The sequence below is a fragment of the Anolis sagrei genome, chromosome 9, assembly GCF_037176765.1.
Source record: "Anolis sagrei isolate rAnoSag1 chromosome 9, rAnoSag1.mat, whole genome shotgun sequence".
Classification (NCBI taxonomy): Eukaryota; Metazoa; Chordata; class Lepidosauria; order Squamata; family Dactyloidae; genus Anolis; species Anolis sagrei.
In genome coordinates, this window is record NC_090029.1 from 14,574,931 (window position 1) to 14,595,980 (window position 21,050).

The 21,050-nt window shown below is 44.0% G+C and overlaps 1 protein-coding gene across 4 annotated transcripts in view; it reads left to right on the forward strand.

The window, feature by feature from the left end:
- LOC132762554 (protein FAM169B-like) overlaps positions 1 to 21,050 on the forward strand; it is a 55,079-nt gene that overhangs the window by 22,110 nt on the left and 11,919 nt on the right. For 3 of the 4 annotated variants that reach the window (XM_060755646.2, XM_067471304.1, XM_067471305.1), the window contains 3 exons: positions 2,478 to 2,563; positions 5,500 to 5,674; positions 9,684 to 9,866. In XM_060755646.2, coding sequence (XP_060611629.2) covers positions 2,478 to 2,563; positions 5,500 to 5,674; positions 9,684 to 9,866 — 444 coding nt within the window. The remainder of the gene's footprint in view (positions 1 to 2,477; positions 2,564 to 5,499; positions 5,675 to 9,683; positions 9,867 to 21,050) is intronic. The other variant, XM_060755647.2, reaches the window with a different exon arrangement.

The following is a 21,050-nucleotide window of genomic DNA, read 5'->3' on the forward strand; positions in this document are numbered from 1 at the left end:
AAGCTTGCAAAATCTGTGTTTTGTCTGTTTGTTTGTTTGTTTGTTTTGCTAAAAATATAATACAACTGTCTGGTTGCTCCTAACATGATAAATAAATAAATAAATAAATAAATAAATAAATAAATAAATAAATAGCAGAAGCATATCTCCTCATGCAACAGTGTTATTGAATTCTCTCTTAAGGACAGTGCATACTGGTTGTGGGTCTGGGATTGCATTGTGTTCATGTGGTTATATTGCTCACTGCATGCTGGGCATTGAACAGGAGCATCCACTCGTTGACATTTATGGTACAATGTGGCTACTCTACATGAAACGCTGGTGCATCATACCTCCTCATGCGCATATTAATGCTACACCGAGGGCATGTTGGGTTGCAGCCATTGCATGAGTGAGCCCTGGGACTGGGAATTATGTAATCCTGCTTTTCATGACAGCCACACTGTTGTTATAATCACATTAAGCATCACCCTGGTGTTTTAAAACGTCTTTCTGTTCCAAATAGTATTTACAAATCTGTTTATAAGCCGAGGATAAATGCACACATGGATATTTACAATATGTAATTTTGAAAATGTCAGTAGGAAAAAACCCATGGTTTTAATTCACCTATAGTAGACCTACTAAAGCTATTTTCTCTAGATAAGGAAGAAAGGGCAAAAGCAGGGTTACAGTTGATATACAATTGAAGACAAAAATAATAACTACAAGGGGAGCATTCGCACAGTTAAGACTCGTGCGCCAACTGCGACCGTACCTTGGGAAGTCTGACTTGGCCACGGTAGTCCACGCTCTGGTTACATCCCGCCTTGACTACTGCAACGCTCTCTACGTGGGGTTGCCTTTGAAGACGGCCCGGAAGCTCCAATTAGTCCAACGGGCGGCAGCCATGGTATTAACAGGAGCAGGGCGCAGGGAGCATACAACTCCTCTGCTGTACCAGCTCCACTGGCTACCGATTAGCTACCGAGCCCAATTCAAAGTGCTGGCTTTGACCTTTAAAGCCCTAAACGGTTCTGGCCCTACATACCTATCCGAACGTATCTCGGCCTATCAGCCCACCAGGACCCTAAGATCTTCAGGAGAAGCCCTTCTCTCCATCCCGCCTGCTTCACAAGTGCGGCTTGCAGGAACGAGAGATAGGGCCTTTTCTGTGGTGGCCCCCCGGCTTTGGAATGCCCTCCCTACTGAAATAAGATCAGCCACCTCGCTAATGGCATTTCGGAAAAAACTGAAAACTTGGATGTTCGAGCAAGTTTTCTACTAATTCCGATGTGATGATGTTTTGATCATGGACTAGCAATCAAGGATAACGAATTGGATTACGACTTTAACTATGAGATGTTCCGGTCTGTATTGGTGGCCCAATACTATGTATGTATATGTATGTATTTTTATATTTTATTTTATATTTTTAAAGTGAATATTGTATTTTTAAATATGTTGTAAACCGCAATGAGTCGCCGCACAGGCTGAGATATTAGCGGTATACAAGTGTACTAAATAAATAATAAATAAATAAATTTATATAACTTTAAAATAGGCAGTGAAGACATTGAAATAGCCAAAGATTTCCTATACCTTGGCACAGGCTGGATCGATATGGCCATATAATCCAATGCAATTAATCCGTATTTATTTATTTGTCGTGTCAGGGCAAGCAGTCAATTGTATTACATTTCTAACAGAACAAAACAAACAAATAGACAAAATACAAAATTTGCGAGTTTGGTAGTTGATTAAATGTCCTTTGACCAGTAGCTGGCCACTTGGAGTGCTTCTGGTGTTGCCGCAAGAAGGTCCTCCGTTGTGCATGTGGCAGGGCTCAGGTTGCATTGCAGCAAGTGGTCAGTGGTTTGCTCTTCTCCCCACTCGCATGTCGTGGATTCCACTTTGTAGCCCCATTTCATAAAGTTGGCTCTGCATCTCGTGGTGCCAGAGCGCAGTCTGTTCAGCGCTTTCCAAGTCTCCCAGTCTTCTGTGTCCCCAGGGGGGAGTCTCATTTGGTATCAGCCATTGGTTGAGGTTCTGGGTTTGAGCCTGCCACTTTTGGACTCTCGCTTGCTGAGGTGTTCCAGCGAGTGTCTCTGTAGATCTTAGAAAACTATTTCTAGATTTAAGTCATTGACGTGCTGGCTGATACCCAAACAGGGGATGAGCTGGAGATGTCTCTGCCTTGGTCCTTTCACTATTGGCTTTTTAAGTCCCTTCTGCTGTGTTTTTCAGTGTTTTTATGAGTGATGGTCACTTGTTGGCCTGATATGTGTAATATGTCCACATTTGGTGTCAATTTGTCCAGTGGTTTTTGAGTTATGTTAATCCCATTAACGAACATTATATTTTTATTTATATAGATACAGCAACTCATCAGTATAATAAGGAGATGGCAATAACCTAGCCATATTTCTGAAAAAGCTGTAGGTGCTCTTGATATCATTGTTGCAATCGGTGTATATAGAAATTTCTTCCTTTGCCAGTTGTAGCACTGCATTTGCACAGTTCCTGGTGGCTCATTGACGATGTGCTGAAGACAACCGATCCTTTCCGGGAAGGTCTGATTCAGGTGAGGATTTTACTCGAAGCCATTCATCTCTGTCATCAGTAAGCCTTCAAAAACTGCATGCCTAAAGCAGACTGGGGATACTTACTGCTAATCAGCCAATTAATCAATGTCCGATCTATATGCCAAATAAATATGTGTCTACCAGCCTTCAAGTCATCCATTTCCTAACACCGATTCTACAAATCCCATCGGATTTTCTTAGCCAAGGAATAGTCAGGTGATTTGCTATTTCCTTCCTCTGATATATAACATACATGGTGGTCTCCCACCTAAGTACTGATCAGGTCTGGCCCAGCTTAGCTTCCAAGAACCGATGGGATCTAGTGCTTTCAGGGGACTTACCTCCTGCCACTATCCCAGGCATGTAGCTGGGGGGGGGGGGGGGGGGGCTTGAGGGGCTTCAGCCCCCCCCCCCCTGAAATTCTCATGGTGGTTCGCAAAAAGGCCTTACTGGTGCATTACTTAAACTGTTATGTTTATTCATATCATGATCTGATCACCATACTCAATATATCCCATATGCATGGGGGTATTGGGGTAATGATACAAAAGGTTTGCTAGGGTAGACTCTCTTTCACTCAGACTCAGCCCCCCCCCCCCAAAAAAAACTCAGCCCCCCCCAAACCCCCGAAACGAAATCCTGGCTACGGGCCTGCACTATCCTATCTATCTATCTATCTATCTATCTATCTATCTATCTATCTGAGGGTGGCGCAGTGGGTTAAACCCCTGTACCGGCAGGACTGGTCGCAGGTTCAAATCCGGGGAGAGGGGGTGAGTTCCCTCTATCAGCTCCAGCTCCTCATGCGGGGACATGAGAGAAGCCTCCCACAAGGATGATAAAAACATCAAATCATCTGGGTGTCCCCTGGGCAACGTCCTTGCAGACGGCCAATTCTCTCACACCAGAAGCGACTTGCAGTTTCTCAAGTCGCTCCTGACACGACAAAAAATAAATAAACAAATGAATCTGAGGGTGGATCAAAAAGGTTTGCCTCCTATGTGATAAAAACATTTTGAATGAACCTATAACAGCAGAAGTTGCTCCAGATCCTAAACTGAACTGTCCTCTACACAAAACTACCATTCAATATAGTCACCATCAATTTGGATACATTTGCGCCATCTTTTAACCCAGGCATCAAAACCATTTTGGAAAAAGTATTTTCAAAGGCTTTCATGGCCAGAATCACTGGGTTGTTGTGAGTTTTCCGGGTTGTCGGGCCATGTTCCAGAAGCATTCTCTCCTGATGTTTCACCTGCATCTATAACAGGCAGCCTCAGAAGTTGTGAGGAGTTTGTGTTCGTACGGGTTTTGTTCGTGGGTCATCCATATCTGTTCCTTATTACGTTGATCCAGAAAAGTTGGCAAAGGTTGACTAGAGGGTGAAAACTGTCTTGGCAAGAGAAACGTCATCCTCTACAGCAGTGTTTCTCAACCTGGGGGTTGGGACCCCTGGAGGGGTCACGAGGGGGTGTCAGAGGGGTCACCAAAGACCACAAGAAAACACAGTATTTTCTATTGGTAATGAGGGGTTCTGTGTGGGAAGTTTGCCCCAATTCTGTTGTTGGTGGCGTTCAGAATGCTCTTTGTTTGTAGGTGAACTATAAATCCCAGCAACTACAACTCCCAAATGTCAAGGACTATTTCCCCCCAAACCCCACTAGTGTTTACATTTGGGCATATTGAGAATTCGTGCCAAGTTTGGTCCAGATCCATCATTGTTTGAGCCCACAGTGCTCACTGGATGTAAGTGAACTACAACTCCCAAAACTCAAGGTCAATGCCCACCAAACCCTTCCAGTATTTTCTCTTGGTCATGGGAGTTCTGTGTGCCAAGTTTGATTCAGTCCCATCATTGGTGGAGTTCAGAATGCTCTTTGATTGTAGGTTAACTATAAATCCCAGCAACTACAACTCCCACAGGACAAAATCAATACCCTCCCCCAATCCCACCAGTATTTAAATTTGGGTGTATTGGATCTTTATTCCAAATTTGGTCCAGTGTATGAAAATACATCCTGCATATCAGATATTTACATTACTATTCACAACAGCAGCAAAATAACAGTTATGAAGTAGGAATTAAAATAATGTTATGGTTGGGGGTCACCATAACATGAGGAAGCGTATTAACGGGTCATGGCATTAGGAAGGTTGAGAACCATTGCTCTACATGTTTAATGAAGTTTGTGGAGTAGGACCACTACTTTCAAAGTCAGGACTACACTAGTAAACAGCAACTAACCCTTTCAAGCCAGGAACAGAACTTTGTCACTGTTATTATTGTCCAGAGGCTGTGTGGCCATCAGTCCAGATAGGTTTAGTGGTGTACTGGGAAGAATGGGGTGATGTTCATGGGTTATATATGTCTGCTCCTCATTGCTTTTATCATAAAACATGTGGAAAGTGGAATATAGGGCAAAACCTTTGTTTATGTGTCACAAACTTCATTAAAGGTATGGAGGGCGAAGTTTCCCTTGCCAGGATAAAGTTTTCACTCTGTAGTCAACTCTTGCCATGTTCTTAGGATACAACCAATAAGGAACTGACATGTATCATCCAGGAACAAACCAACATAAAAAACCCATATTTTCTGAGTGTAGGGACATACAGAGATCCAAAGATTCACATTTTCCGACCAGAACCGGGATATTCCCATAGCTGAAAATCTTGCATTTTTAGTGCTTTGTAGCAATTCCTCTCATGTTTTCAGAGGACGTCATTTGGCCACCAGCCATTTTGAACTGGGAGCACCTGTAATAAAGGTACTGTGTGGATGGGCCCTCAAACCAGGATGCTTTACCATCTTCACTGTTTTCATCCAGCGTCGGTCAGCTGCATTAAAAGAAACTGAATTCCAATTTGGCAATAATTTCCACCTGTTTTCTCCTGTTTTCTCTCCACTGTCTCCTGGCTTGGTTTGCCTTGTAAGGTAGAGACGTTTGCAGAAAGGATTGTCCTTTTTGTGTTGAACTGCATCGTTTTTGGAATGCTGGAGAGAAGCCTGGCCTGTGACGCACTTTTTGTGCCGCACTCCGAAAAAGAGTGTGCCAAGATATTCTGGACAAGAGGAGAAGCAGTCGCCTTCTACACCATCAAAGCAAAAGGTATGTTTATTTTGAGCACACTTGTCATGTCTACAGAAAAATGGCCAACGTGGTTTCCAAAGTGCCTTATGTATGTTTGTTGTTGAACATGACCCCCCCCCCCCAATAAAATATAGTTTATAATCAGAGAATTCATAGTTTTGGAATGATACAATAAGAGTTTGGTTTTGGCCAATCTGTAGAAGGACTAACTACTACAACAGGTTAGATGGTGTATACATTGAATCAAGATTTATACCCTATATTTCATATATTTATAGCAAAAGGTAACTGCTCTATTTACTGGAGTTTACTGTATTTTACTGAAAAACTTGTCACAAAAGGTATTTGACCTTTTAGCCTGGGTCTTGCCTGAGGCAAGGACTAACTACTGTTAGTTTGGGTTGTTGTAGGTTGTTTCGGGCTATATGGCCATGTTCTAGAGGCATTCTCTCCTGACCTTTCGCCTGCAACTATGGCAAGCATCCTCAGAGGTAGTGAGGTCTGTTGGAACAAGGAAAATGGGTTTATATATCTGTGGAATGACCAGGGTGGGACAAAGAACTCTTGTCTGTTGGAGCTAGGTGTGAATGTTTCAACTGACCTCCTTAGTTAGCATTTGATGGCCTGGCAGTGCCTGGGGCTATCTTTTGTTGAGAGATGATTAGATGTCCTTGATTGTTTCCTCTCTGTTGTTTTGCTGTTGTAATTTTAGAGTTTTTTTTTAATACTGGTAGCCAGATTTTGTTCATTTTCATGATTTCCTCCTTTCTGTTAAAATTGTCCACATGCTTGTGGATTTCCAGAAACTAAAGACAGTAGTCAAGCCGGCTCGAGGGCTTAGGAAAAGCTATTGCCTGCAGTTCTACAAACATTAGTCATTTAATCCATTCATCTTTTCCTCCCAGTTCATTGCTTCCTGCCCGGACCACCTCCTTCCTTCCAATTGGCCGAGAGGCCAAAGTGGCACTGGCTCCCTGATTGGCTGGGACGCGGCTAAGCCGGCCGCACCTCCCAGCCAGCTGATGACTCCAACCAATCAGTGCGAAGCCAGCGAGAGGGGCAGGAGCGGGAAATTTGAATTTGACAGCTCTGTATTTCCTATAAAAACTGTAATATTTCCCTTTGCAAACTATGTTGGCTTTGGCAAATGATTGCAGTTTGACATCCACTCCAGCTGGAACGAAATAAACATCTCAGTGAGATTTTTTCTGGAATATTGGCATCTCTTTTCTCACTAGGCAACCCACAATGGCTTGGGCCTAATCCACAGCCATTCTAAATTGCTCGACAAGAGGTGTCATCTGCATATCCATGGTACTGTACTCCAAACTCCTGATGACCTCTCCGAGCGGTTTCATGTATATATTAATTGCATGGGGGACAAAATTGAACCCCGAGGGACCCCACAGGCCACTGGCCAGCAAGCCGAACAGGAGTCCCCCAGCACCACCATCTGGGTCCTGACCCTCACTTCACAAGAGATTTCCTTATCAAAGGATCTTCAAAGGCTCAGAGACAACCCTCTTACCTTGTGACAGAACCTTTTGTATACCGTTTGTAGAGTAGCTTTCGCAGGTTTAATTCTTTCAATATTCCTTCAATCCTTTTCAGTAGGATCACACTTAAATAGCATATATTTTTTTTAAAAAAATGATGCCATAACCTTTTGGGAAATGGAAATCTCTATAACCTTTTGGAAAATGGCATTCATAACCTTTTGGGAAAACCAGGAATCTCCCTGAGAAGAGTTAAAAACCTCACTTGAGTCAACTTTCTCCTTAGTGGTAAATATCCACTAGTATTCATGCAAAGCAATTAGGCTTCTCAGCTGTTAAACTGATATACCTAGATATCTCTTTGAACTGTTAGGAACAAAGATATGTCAATGCACAATAGATAGATAGATAGATATATAGATAGCAGAGTTTCAGATGTGTTCTTTCACTTGCTCAAAAATATCTACTCTCTCTTACAATATCTTGGTTTAAATCATGCTCTCAAGAGACCAAAAACCAAGTAGTCTGTTAAAATGACTGTAAAGGAGGGTAAAACTACTGCCACCTAATCTGTGAGGAAAGCTGGGCAATGATCAATATCAGCTTATGAGCTGGTTTATAAAGGGACTATTATTTACAGAGGTATTGATAGCGTAGCGTTTTCTGTCCCTGGTTTGGTTTTACTTCTTATGCAGGCTATTTGACTTAAGAGAAACTGTATCAGGCAAGGCTTGAGGAGAACAGTAACAATTTTATTGGAACAAGCAAGGTATAACAGATTTGATTGTTTCTTCACAAGAGGCACGAATCTTGACTGGTTACATTAGTAAGGTTTCATGAGTAACCTCAGGCACAGACTTCAAGAGGTTTCTATATGCAGATGTATTTTTCCTGGACAACTGTCCCAACAAAACAAATAAGCCAAAAGGCCTATTCAACAGAATTGGCTTCCAGCCAAACCTTGATTCTTAACCCAGAATCAATAAACCCCTGTAATTTTATCACTACCGGGTCCTTTCCTGTAACCCCTTTGGTCACAAATTAATTCCCTGAATCTCCACCCAGAGATTCAGTTCCTTCCTGTAGCTCACCGGCTTACAGACTGCCACACTCAAAAAGCTGCGCCGTGAAGAGGCAGTTGGCTCTGCCCCCGTTGCTATGGCAATTCAGCTCAAGCCACCAGCCACCATCTCTAACAAAATATAATCCTACATACTTACCATTTATTAACTACTGTTTAAACAACACATAACCATATGAATAAAAATCACACATCGTCACAATGACATAGTTGGTTTACTCACAAACTTAATGTATTCAGCATACAGGTACTTTGCATATCAAGCCAGTTATTGAATTAGAATTTGAAGTAGTTTATCTGAGCAGATAACACAGGACATCATTCTCATAATCATTAGTCCATAGTGTAAAGCATCTCTCTGGTCTGAGAGTCTAATAGAGTCTCAGTATGTAAAGACTTCTAAGGTACCCCATCTGTTGAATTTATTTATTTCATATATTTATATCCCGCCCTTCTCCTCACAAGGGGGACTCAGCGCGGCCTCACATGAGCATCAAAGGATGCTAACAGCATAAATACCATAAAAATTACAATTCACAATAAAATCATTTTAAAACATTACACAACATCATCTGTAAAATTTAACAATAAATTAATAGATTAACGTGCCAGTAAAACCAAGCCGAGCCGGGAGAATCCATGTCGCAAAATCCAAATTTCCTTTTCCTATTACCGCTGGCCTCTAATTGAATGCCTGGCCCCAGAGCCAGGTCTTCAGTTGTCTTCTAAAGGACAGAAGGGAGGTGGCCAACCTGATATCCTTAGGGAGAGAGTTCCACAGATGGGGGGCCACTGCCGTGAAGGCCCTGTCTCTCATCCCCACCAACTGCATTTGTGAGAGTGGTGGTATAGAGAGCAGGCCCTCTCCTGATCTTAAGCTTTGTGATGGTTCATAGCAGGAGATACGTTCGGACAGGTAATCTGGGCCAGAACTGTTCAGGACTTTAAATGCAATTGAATGCAATTTTCCTGCTTCTTGGCAGGGGGTTGGACTGGATGGCCCACAAGGTCTCTTCCAACTCTATGATTCTATGATACTGTTTCTACATTGAAAATCTAATGGCTTTTGCTTTTCTAAAATGGAGTCTGAGTCCTGAATAGTTCCAGATCTGGTCATGTGGTCTGCAGCCCATCCTGCAACATAAAGCTAAGGAAAACTGCATACCAATACACTAAGCAATCTGAATTATATACGCAACATATAAGTAGTGGAGGCTTGAAGAAGATTTCCAACATTAAATATTTCCAACATTTCCAACATTAAATAATATAATTTGTCTATCCGGAAACTCCTACAGCTTTGGCAATCAGAGATCCAGGCAAAGGGAGCTCTCACAATTGTTTCCAAAACAAGTCTTCTGTCTGCTGGACTGATTAGAACGAGTGTGTTCATGTGCGCTGTATAGAATTGAGTCTATTCACAAAGGCAATTTTTGTGACCCACTTCCAGGAAGCCTGTGTGATGGATTCACCAGCCAATGTTACTTGCTCCCAGTTTTGGACACCATGTTTGTCCGGAGAAAGTCCAGAAGATGTGGACTTGGGATGAAAATGCTTCATGATTTCTGTCAGACGTTCACAGCGGAGGAGGCCTTGGGACTCAGTTGCCCTGTGTCTGCAGACATGTACCAAGGTAAAAGACTCATGCTAGAATGGTTTGGTGCTTTAATGCAAATCCCTTATTTGAAGCCAGGAGTTGGGAGGTCAAGGTAGAGCAAGTACATCAGAGTTCACATCGGGGTAGGCTGCACGGTGGAAATATTAAAAGCAGATGCTTGAATGTCTGCAAAAAGGTTAAATAGGGCCAGGATGAGAAGGAAGCAGGGCTAGTTGGAAGCAGAGTCATGACCAGCTTGGTTCCAGGACTCCCTATAGAGACCAATATCGGTGGAGACTTAGGTCTGCTTGAAATTAACCATATTGTTGTGCTGCAGGACCTAGAAATGCCTACAAAGAACAGCTCTCTGGAAATCTACAGATATGTGATCAATTTCTGATGGATTTTGACTATATAGAGTTGTGTTGAGATTGATAGAGAGGTGACTTTTAAAAAAAAAAGCCCATTTAAAAAATTATAATTTTCCCCTTTCATGGGGGTCGTGAATCTCTAACTCAAGCAAATGTTGAGAGCTGACTATTGTCCCAGCTGTCTTCATAGGGATTCAATTGTGCATGTAGCAGGGCTTGGGTTGCATTGCAGCAGGTGGTCTGTAGTTTGCTCTTCTCCACATTCACATGTCGTGGATTCCACTTTGTAGCCCCATTTCTTAAGGTTGGCTCTGCATCTCGTGGTGCCAGAGCGCAGTCTGTTCAGCACCTTCCAAGTCGCCCAGTTTTCTGTGTGCCCAGGAGGGAGTTTCTCATTTCGTATCAGCCATTGATTGAGGTTCTGGGTTTCAGCCTGCCACTTTTGGACTCTCACTTGCTGGGGTGTTCCAGCGAGTGTCTCTGTAGATCTTAGAAAACTATTTCTTGATTTAAGTCATGGACGTGCTGGCTGATACTCAAACAAGAGATGAGCTGGAGATGTCACTGCCTTGGTCCTTTCACTATTGGCTGCTACTTCCCAGCAGATCCAGGGAAGTCTTGCTACTCCTCTATCCTGCAGTGGAGCCATGGCTTCAAACTACAGGAAAGGATATTCCATGTGAACATTAGGAAGAACTTCTTAACTTCAAGAGCTGTTCAGCAGTGGAAAACACTCTCTCTACCCCAGAGGGAGTGTGGTGAAGGCCCCTTCTTTGGAGGATTTGAAACAGAGGCTGGATGGCGATCTGTTGGAGGGACTTTGAATGTGATTTCCCTGCTTCTTGGCAGAATGGGGTTGGACTGGATAGCCCACCAGGTCTCTTCCAATTCTAGGATTCTATGAAATGCGATGGGAGAACCTGCAGCTCAAATTCCAAATCCCATTAGCCCTCAACTTTGGCCATGCTATCTGTGCCCGATGAGGATTAGAGTCCAAAGGGACGCCCACTGGTTTGCCATTCTTGTTTTGCTTGTATTGTACCCTAATGTGGCATTTATTTATTTGTTATCGTGGAGCAGACCAAACAGTTGTACTGCATTTTTAAAAAACAAACAGACAAAACAGGGTTTGCAAGCTTGGTAATTGATTAAATGTCCTTTGACCAGTAGCTGGCCACTTGGAGTGCTTCTGGTGTTGCTGCAAGGAGGTCCTCCATTGTGCATGTGGCAGGGCTCAGGGTGCATTGCAGCAGGTGGCCTGTAGTTTGCTCTTCTCCACACTCGCATGTTGTGGATTCCACTTTGTAGCCCCAAGTCGCCCAGTCTTCTGTGTGCCCAGGAGGGAGTCTCTCATTTGGTATCAGCCATTGTTTTGAGCCTGCCACTTTTGGACTCTCGCTTGCTGAGGTGTTCCAGCGAGTGTCTCTGTAGATCTTAGAAAACTATTTCTTGATTTACGTCGTTGGCATGCTGGCTGATAACCAAACAGAGGATGGGCCGGAGATGTCACTGCCTTGGTCCTTTCATTATTGGCTGCTACCTCCCGGCGGATGTCAGGTGGTGCAATACCGGCGAGACAGTGTAGTTTCTCCAGTGGTGTAGGGTGCAGGCACCCCGTGATAATGCGGCATGTCTCATTAAGAGCCACATCCACTGTTTTAGCGTGGTGAGATGTGTTCCACACTGGGCATGCATACTCAGCAGCAGAGTGGCATAGTGCACGGGCAGATGTCTTCACTGTGTCTGGTTGTGATCCCCAAGTTGTGCCAGTCAGCCTTCATATGATATTGTTTCATATTGTTTCTAGGTGGCATTGAGAACCTGAGAAACATAGATTTGAATCCTAGAGGTACAATTTGCTTTGACTGGCTGGCATGTAAAGCACTTTTGTGAAGTCTACAAAAGTGATTAACTATGAAATATGCTTACTAACGTGGCTGCTCAAGGATAGTGAGTTATATATTCACATGTGTGGGAATGAAGGTGATAGTGGGGTATTTTGTTAAGCTGCATTGCCTGGTTATCTTAAGTAACTTAAGTTCTCCGCGGGTGCATTGACTGGGCTTGATCACAGGTAATGTGCGAAGTGCCCCCTTGAAGCTTACAAAGCGAAGGGCTCATATTCTGCTCTTTAGCGTCTTCTTAACACAAATGTGTTGAGCATAGCTCTTTTTGCATCCCAAGTGCCAATGGAATCCCCCTTCCTTCCCTGGGAGGAAAATTCAATAGTTTCAGCAAGGCTAAGCAATTTCTGCGCGTCTCCTTCTCCAGCACCTTGACCCTTGCTTAGCATTTCTGCTTGACTTGCCTTCCTTTCAAAATAGATTGTGCATCATGTCACACATATTTATTTCCTGTCTCAAAGTGGAGCCAGTGTCTGAAATGTGTCACTTGGCACAAACTAGAAAAGATGACTCTTGCAATGAATTTGGTGTTCCAAAGAGCCAGGCTCCCCCCATGAGTACGAAATAATAAATGATCCAGTTGGGTAATTCAGCCCATTTTAAGGCTCCACCTCATCCATTCGAGCTCCTTCGTAGAGCAATTTGTGTGCAACCTCCAAAATGCCAACACCATTTCTGTTAGTGGGCCCTTCCCCCCCGCCCCCCACATTTGTTGCAGTTTGCTGGATTGACAAATCTGTCTGTGCAATAGTGTGCATAATAAAGCTGATTAAAGGACACGCAGCACCTCCTGTCTTCTAAATTCATGGTCTGACACAGAATATTGCTGGAGGTGCAGTTTTCCATTTCAATACTAATAGTGTTCTACGGGAGGATCTTCTTTATCCTTCTCCACATCAGAAACAAGGAGGCTCCATCTTTGTCCTTTTTTCCTGTGTCCATTGAAATGCTCCTTTACATCTTCACTTACTTAACACAAAGCTCAAAAGTTCAAGATTGCATTTAATTTGGGAATTCCTGTTTAAAACCAATTCCAAACAATTGATTACAAAGCACCTAGCTAGCATGAGAACCCAGGCTACTAGCACAGGCACGATGTTGTCCATGTATTGAAGGAATTGTGGGAGTTGGGAGTTGGAAGGAGGGCCCAAGTTGGCCCATGTCTGTGCTATGAGTATGTCGTCCACATGCTGAAAAATGTTGTGCATGTACTGAACAAATTATGGGAGTTGGAGTCCAAAACACCTGGAGGGAGGGTCCAAGTTGGCTCATACCTGTGCTATGAGTATGTCATCCATGTACTGAAGGATGTTGTCCATGTACTTAAAACACTTGTGGGAGTTGAAGTCCAAAACACCTGAAGGGCCCAAGATGGCCCATGCCTGTGCTATGTGTATGTCATCCACGTACTGAAGGTTGTTGTCCATGTATTGAAGGAACTGTGGGAGTTGGAGCCCAAAACACCTGGAAGGAGGGCCCAAGTTGGCCCATGCCTGTGCTATGAGTATGTCATCCACGTACTGAAAGATGTTGTCCATGTATTGAAGGAATTGTGGGAGTTGGAGTCCAAAACATCTGGAGGGCCCAAGTTGGCCCATGTCTGTGCTATGAGTATGTCGTCCACATGCTGAAAAATGTTGTGTATGTACTGAACAAATTATGGGAGTTGGAGTCCAAAACACCTGAAGGGCCCAAGTTGGCCCATGCCTTTGCTATGAGTATGTTGTCCATGTACGGAAGGAAGCTGTCAATGTATTGAAGGAATTGTAGGAGTTGGAGTCCAAAACACCTGGAGATCCCAAGTTGGCCCATGACTGTGCTATGTCATCCATGTACTGAAGGATGTTGTCCACATACTAAAGGAATTGTGGGAATTGGAGTCCAAAACACCTGAAGTGTTGAAGTTTGCCCATGCCTGTACTAGATTATTACCGGACTCATGCATTTCTCTTTTAGTTTTCCCAAGAATCTTGGTAGAAGAGGGAGAAATCACTCTCCCAGATTTTATTTTCCCTTAGAATGTCCATGCTGTTTGTAGAAAAAAAAGTTTTCATCCTTAGCCGTTGGAAAGGAATGGACTGGCAAAGGAAGGATTGTGATTGCCATTCTTTGTTTGCTCATTTTTGCTTGTCTCCTAATGCTCACTTGTGTCTATCAAGCAGATGGTAAATAACTAGATGAATATGTCAATAAGAGTATTGATTGAGGGAAGTGATAGTCCCACTCTACTCTGCTTTGGGTCAGATCTCATCAGGAATGTTGTGTCCAGTATGTGGATGGCAATTTAAGAAGGATATTGACACTGGAAAGTGTCCAGAGAAGGGTAAAACAATGGCCAAAGGTTTGGAAACTATAAATCCCTTTGAGGAGAGACTTAGAAAGCTGTGATGTTTAGCCTGGAGAAGAGAACGCCAAGAGAAGAGGGCATCAAAGCCATACTTAAATATGTCATATTGAGGAAGCTTGGTTTCTATTGCATTAGCGATAAGGAGAGAGAGCAATGGATTCAAATCGCAGGAAAGGATAATCTACCTAAACATTAGGAAGAACATCCTGAGAATAAGAGCTGTTCCGCAGTGGAATGTGTTGCCTTAAAGCAGGGATCCTCAAACTTTTTAAACAGAGGGCCAGGTCGCAGTCCCTAAAACTGTTGGAGGGCTGGATTATAATTTGAAAAAAAAACAAAACACCGTGAATGAATTCCTATGCACACTGCAGATATCCAATTTGTAATGCAAAAAACATTTAAAAACAATACAATAATTAAAATTAAGAACAATTTTTAACAAATATAAATTTATTAGTATTTCAATGGGAAGTGTGGGCCTGCTTTTGGCTGATGAGATAGGGTTGTTGTTGTTGTTGTTGTTGTGTGCTTTCAGGTTGTTTCAAACTTAGGTTGACGCTGAGCAAGGGCCAGGTAATTGACCTTGGAGGGCTGTATCCGACCCCCGGACCATAGTTTGAGGACCCCTGCCTTGAAGTATGGTGAGATAGGGTTGTTGTTGTTGTTGTTGTAGTTGTTGTAGTAGTTGTTGTTGTTGTGTGCTTTCAGGTTGTTTCAGACTTAGGTTGACGCTGAGCGAGGGCCAGGTAATTGACCTTGGAGGGCTGTATCCAGCCCCCGGACCATAGTTTGAGGACCCCTGCCTTGAAGTATGGTGAGATAGAGTTGTTGTTGTTGTTGTTGTTGTTGTTGTTGTGTGCTTTCAGGTTGTTTCAGACTTAGGTTGACGCTGAGCAAGGGCCAGGTAATTGACCTTGGAGGGCTGTATCCGACCCCCGGACCATAGTTTGAGGACCCCTGCCTTGAAGTATGGTGAGATAGGGTTGTTGTTGTTGTTGTTGTTGTTGTTGTTGTGTGCTTTCAGGTTGTTTCAGACTTAGGTTGACGCTGAGCGAGGGCCAGGTAATTGACCTTGGAGGGCTGTATCCGGCCCCCGGACCATAGTTTGAGGACCCCTGCCTTGAAGTATGGTGAGATAGGGTTGTTGTTGTTGTTGTTGTTGTTGTTGTTGTTGTTGTATGCTTTCAGGTTGTTTCAGACTTAGGTTGACACTGAGTGAGGGCCAGGTAATTGACCTTGGAGGGCTGTATCCGGCCCCCGGACCATAGTTTGAGGACCTCTGCCTTGAAGTATGGTGAGATAGAGTTGTTGTTGTTGTTGTTGTTGTGTGCTTTCAGGTTGTTTCAGACTTAGGTTGACGCTGAGCAAGGGCCAGGTAATTGACCTTGGAGGGCTGTATCCGACCCCCGGACCATAGTTTGAGGACCCCGCCTTGAAGTATGGTGAGATAGGGTTGTTGTTGTTGTTGTTGTTGTTGTTGTTGTTGTTGTTGTTGTGTGCTTTCAGGTTGTTTCAGACTTAGGTTGACGCTGAGCGAGGGCCAGGTAATTGACCTTGGAGGGCTGTATCCGACCCCCGGACCATAGTTTGAGGACCCCTGCCTTGAAGTATGGTGAGATAGGGTTGTTGTTGTTGTTGTTGTTGTGTGCTTTCAGGTTGTTTCAGACTTAGGTTGACGCTGAGCGAGGGCCAGGTAATTGACCTTGGAGGGCTGTATCCGGCCCCCGGACCGTAGTTTGAGGACCCCTGCCTTAAAGTACAGTAGAGTCTCCTTCTCTGGAGGTTTTTAAACAAAAGCTGGATGGCCATCTGTCTGAAGAGCTTTGATTGTATATTCCTGCCTGGCAAAACGGGTTGGACTACACAGCTCTCACCATTAGGAATGCTGTAAGTCACTTCTGATGTGAGCGAATCAGCCGTCTTCAAAGACATTGCCCAGGTGATGCCCGGATCTGTTACTATCCTGTGGGGAAGCCTCACTCATACCCCAGGTAATCTCATCTGAGGAGGACCTGGGAAGGAATCCCACTGAAGCATTGCAGCACACCAAGATACCTGGGAGTTACCCTGGACTATGTTCTGACCTATAAGAAGCACTGCTTGAACATAAGCAAAAAGTGAGTGCTAGAAATAATATCATACGAAAGCTGACTGGCACAACCTGGTGATCACAACAAGACACAGTGAAGGCATCTGCCCTTGTGTTTTGCTACTCTGCTACTGAATATGCATGCCCAGTGTGGAAAACATCTCACCATGTTAAAACAGTGGATGTGGCTCTTAATGAGACATGCCACATTATCACAGAATGTCTACATCTGTGACGGCGCTTCACGCCCCACTTGTATGTGAATGTACAGTTGAATTGTTTGGTTACCTATAGCTGTCAATCAATGTTATTTTCCACCGGTTGAATTGCTCCCCCTGCTCAATTGTTTGGCTCCACCCCTTCCTGGGGTGAGAGGGCAGTGCTTTCTTTTCATTCTACCATCAAACATCTCAGCAGATGGACGTGAGGAAGGCTTGGCTCTAAAGCCCTCAGTCAAGCCATCTCTCATCACCAATTCTTAAGTTTGTACTCTTAAGAGTAATGCTTCATGTTCAGATCACCCTGGACGACGTTGAGGAATCTTAAGCGCCTTCAAATCAGTCCTTTAGCATCCAGAGGAAGACTTTGGCCTTCAATATAGGTCATTGGACTGGGGTTGTGAATGTTCAGGTTTTCACAGCCATTGGAAAAGAGGGAGCTTGGAAAGCTTCTCAGCTGGAAAACTCATTGGACCCAAGACTTCAGAGACTGTAACGTATATTTTCTTTACCCCTGTTGAAACATCAAGTTTATGCCTAAGAAAGATAACTCATTGTGAACAATAAAGCCTATTTCGAGTTATCTATAGTGTCTTGATCCTTGAGAGTTCCAGTTCTCTAAAGGAGGGCAAGAAGCAATCCCCTGGGGAAAAGATGCCACGTCCATGTTTCTTTCACTAAGATCTATAGCCCCCAGGCGCAATGGCACAACATCCAACATCACTGACATCCGCCAGGAAGTAGCAGCCAACAATGAAAAGACCAAGGCAGTGATATCTCCGGCCCATCAAAATAGCCAGCATGCCAACTTCTTAAATATAGAAACAGCTTCCTCAGATTGACAGAGACTCTCAGGAACACCTCAGCAAGAAAGAGTCCAAAAGTGGCAGGCTCAAACCCAGAACCTCAATCAATGGCTGATATAAAATGAGAGACTCCCTCCTAGGCACACAGAAAACTGGGCGACTTGGAAGGCGCTGAACAGACTGTGCTCTGGCACCACGAGATGCAGAGCCAACCTTAAAAATGGGGCACAAAGTGGAGTCCACAACATGCGAGTGCAGAGAAGAGGAAACCACAGACCACCTATTGCAATGCAACCTGAGCCCTGCCACATGCACAATGGAGGACCTTCTTATAGCAACACCAGAGGCACTCCAAGTGGCCAGCTTCTGGTCAAAGGACATTTAGCATAATGCCAAGTTTTTAACTTTGTGGTTTTTCTATACATTATAACTGTATTCTCACTTCGCTTCTGACACAAAAAAATAAGCCTTTGTGGTCTGTTTCAACTCTATATGATTTCATGATTCGGTTGCAGTGTGCCTTCAAGTTGTTTTGAACTTAAGGCAACCCTAAAGTGAACCTATTGTTGGGTCAGAGAGGTTAAGAAAGTATGACTTTTGCAAGGCATCCATTGGATTTCTATGGCCTCCTAGAATCCTAGTCCAATGCTCAAAGCGTTATATTGATTTACTAGCCGTCCCCTGCCATGCGTTGCTGTGGCCCAGTCTGGCGATCTGGAAAATAAAGTAATGAGAAAGTGTTGGTTTGTAATTTATGCAATTTCATTATGCTCTGTGAGTAATCAGTATTTCTTGCTGTGTCTTTGTCAGTGCTGATGTAGAGATGGTCTAGTTTGCCTACTTTGGAACAGGCAACATATAATTGTCCTTCTGTAGGGGTCCCTTTCAAATCTATGATACTATATATCTCTGTGTGTGAATCATATATATCTATCTATATCTATGGCTGGATGTCTCTTTATCAGAAGGGCTTTGATCACGTTTTCTTGCTCTGGTGAAGGGAGTTGGACTGGGTGGCCTTACGTATTTTCTGTTGGTCATGGGGGTTCTGTGTGGGAAGTTTGGCCCAATTCACTAGTTGGTGGGGTTCAGAATGCTCTTTGATTGTAGGTGAACTATAAATCCCAGTAACTACAACTCCCAAATGTCAAGGTCCATTTTCTCCAAACTCTGTCTGTGTTCATATTTGGTCATATAGAGTATTCATGCCAAATTTGGTCTAGAGCCTTCATTGTTTGAGTCTACAGTGCTCTCTGGATGTTGGTGAACTGCAACTCCAAAACTCAAGGTCAATTCCCACCAAAACTTTCTAGTGTTTCCTGTTGGTCATGGGAGTCCTGTGTGTCCTCCTGTGTGCCACATTTGGTTCAGTTCCATTGATGGTGGAGTTCAGAATTCTGTTGGTCATGGGGGTTCTATGTGGGAAGTTTGGCCCAGTTCTCTAGTTGGTGGGGTTCAGAATGCTCTTTGATTGTAGGTGAACTATAAATCCCAGTAACTACAACTCCCAAATGTCAAGGTGTATTCCTTCCAAACTCCATCTGTGTTCATATTTGGGCATATGGAATATTCGTGCCAAGTGTGGTCCAGATCCATCATTGTTTGAGTCCCCAGTGCTCTCTGGATGTAGGTGAACTACAACTTCCAAACTCAAGGTCAATGCCCATCAATGCCCATGTTGGTCATGGGAGTCCTGTGTTCCACACTTGGTTCAATTCCATCATTGGTGGAGTTCAGAATGCTTTTTGATTGTAGGTGAACTATAAATCCCAGCAACTACAACTCCCAAATGACAAAATCAATTTTTTAAGTGATGGCCATTCCTTGGGTTAGTAGGTGTCTTGCGGCCAAATTTGGTGGCAATTCGTCCAGTGTTTTTTGAGTTATGTTAATCCCACAAATGAACATTACATTTTTATTTATATAGATTATTTATTTATTTGCTATATTTCTATACCGCCATTCTCAGATCGAGGGCGACTCAGGGCGGTTTACAAAACGGCACAATTCGATGCCCACAATAATATAAAACACAGTTAAAACATGTAACATAAATAAAATTCAAGAAGTAATAAAACCGATAAAAAGATATATCCTCTGCATCTCATTACTAAAATCATTACCCAATCGCACTGTCCAGTCTTTCCGAGATCAGGGTTTGTCTGCTACACTGCATTTGAGAAAGCCTGCTCAAAAAGCCAGGTTTTGACTTTTTTACGAAATGTTAAGAGGGTGGGGGGCAATCTAATGTCCCTAGAGAGGGTGTTCCACAGCTGAGGGGCCACCACTGAGAAGGCCCTGTCTCTCATCCTCACCAACCGAACCTGGGAAGAAGGTGGGACCGAGAAGATCTTAAATTACTAAATGGTTCATCATTACACTACACATTGTATTGTCGAAGGCTTTCATGGCCGGAATCACTGGGTTGTTGTAGGTTTTTTCGGGCTATATGGCCATGTTCTAGAGGCATTCTCTCCTGGCGTTTCGCCTGCATCTATGGCAAGCATCCTCAGAGGTAGTGAGATCTGTTGGAAGTAGGAAAATGGGTTTATATATCTGTGGAATGACCAGGGCCTCAAGGAATTGTGGGAGTTGAAGTCCACCACACCTGGAGGGCCGAAGGTTCCTGACCCCTGCCCTATACGGTTCCGGCCCAGTGTATCTGTCCGAACGGATCTCCCTCTATGTCCCACCTCGCCCCAAAGGCATTCGCCCCAAAGGCTTACCTTGGCCTCAAGGAATTGTGGGAGTTGAAGTCCACCACACCTGGAGGGCCGAAGGTTCCCCATGCCTGGTATAGGGTTTTGTAGGTCAAAACCAGCACTTTGAATTGTGCTCGGAATTGGATTGGCAGCCAGTGGAGCTGACACAACAGGGGGGTGGTATGCTCCCTGTGCGCCGCTCCGGTGAGCAATCTGGCTGCCTCCCGCTGGACTAGTTGGAGTTTCCGAGCGGTCTTCAAAGGCAACCCCACGTAGAGTGCATTGCAGTAATCTAATCGGGATGTAACAAGAGCGTGGACCATCGCGGCCAGATCCGACTTCCCAAGGTACGGGCGCAGCTGGCGCACAAGTTTTAATTGTGCAAAAGCTCTCCCAGCCACCGCCGAGACCTGGGGTTCCAGGCTCAGCGATGAGTCCAGGATCATATATAGTTCACCTATAATCAAAGAGCATTCTGAACCCAACAAACAATAGAATTGGGCCAAACTTCCCACACAGAACCCCCACGACCAAAACAAAATACTGTGTCCCGACCCCCAGGTTGAGAAACACTGTCCTAGAATCATAGAATCCTAGAGTTGGCAGAAACCTCATGGGCCATCCAGTCCAACCCCCTGCCAAGAAGCAGGAAAATCACATTCAAAGCACCCCAAACAGATGGCCATCCAACCTCTGTTTAAAAGCCTCCAAAGAAGGAGCCTCCACCACCTACGTGTTTTGTGCTATGTATCACTTAACAACCCTTTGCAGAGGGATCTTAAT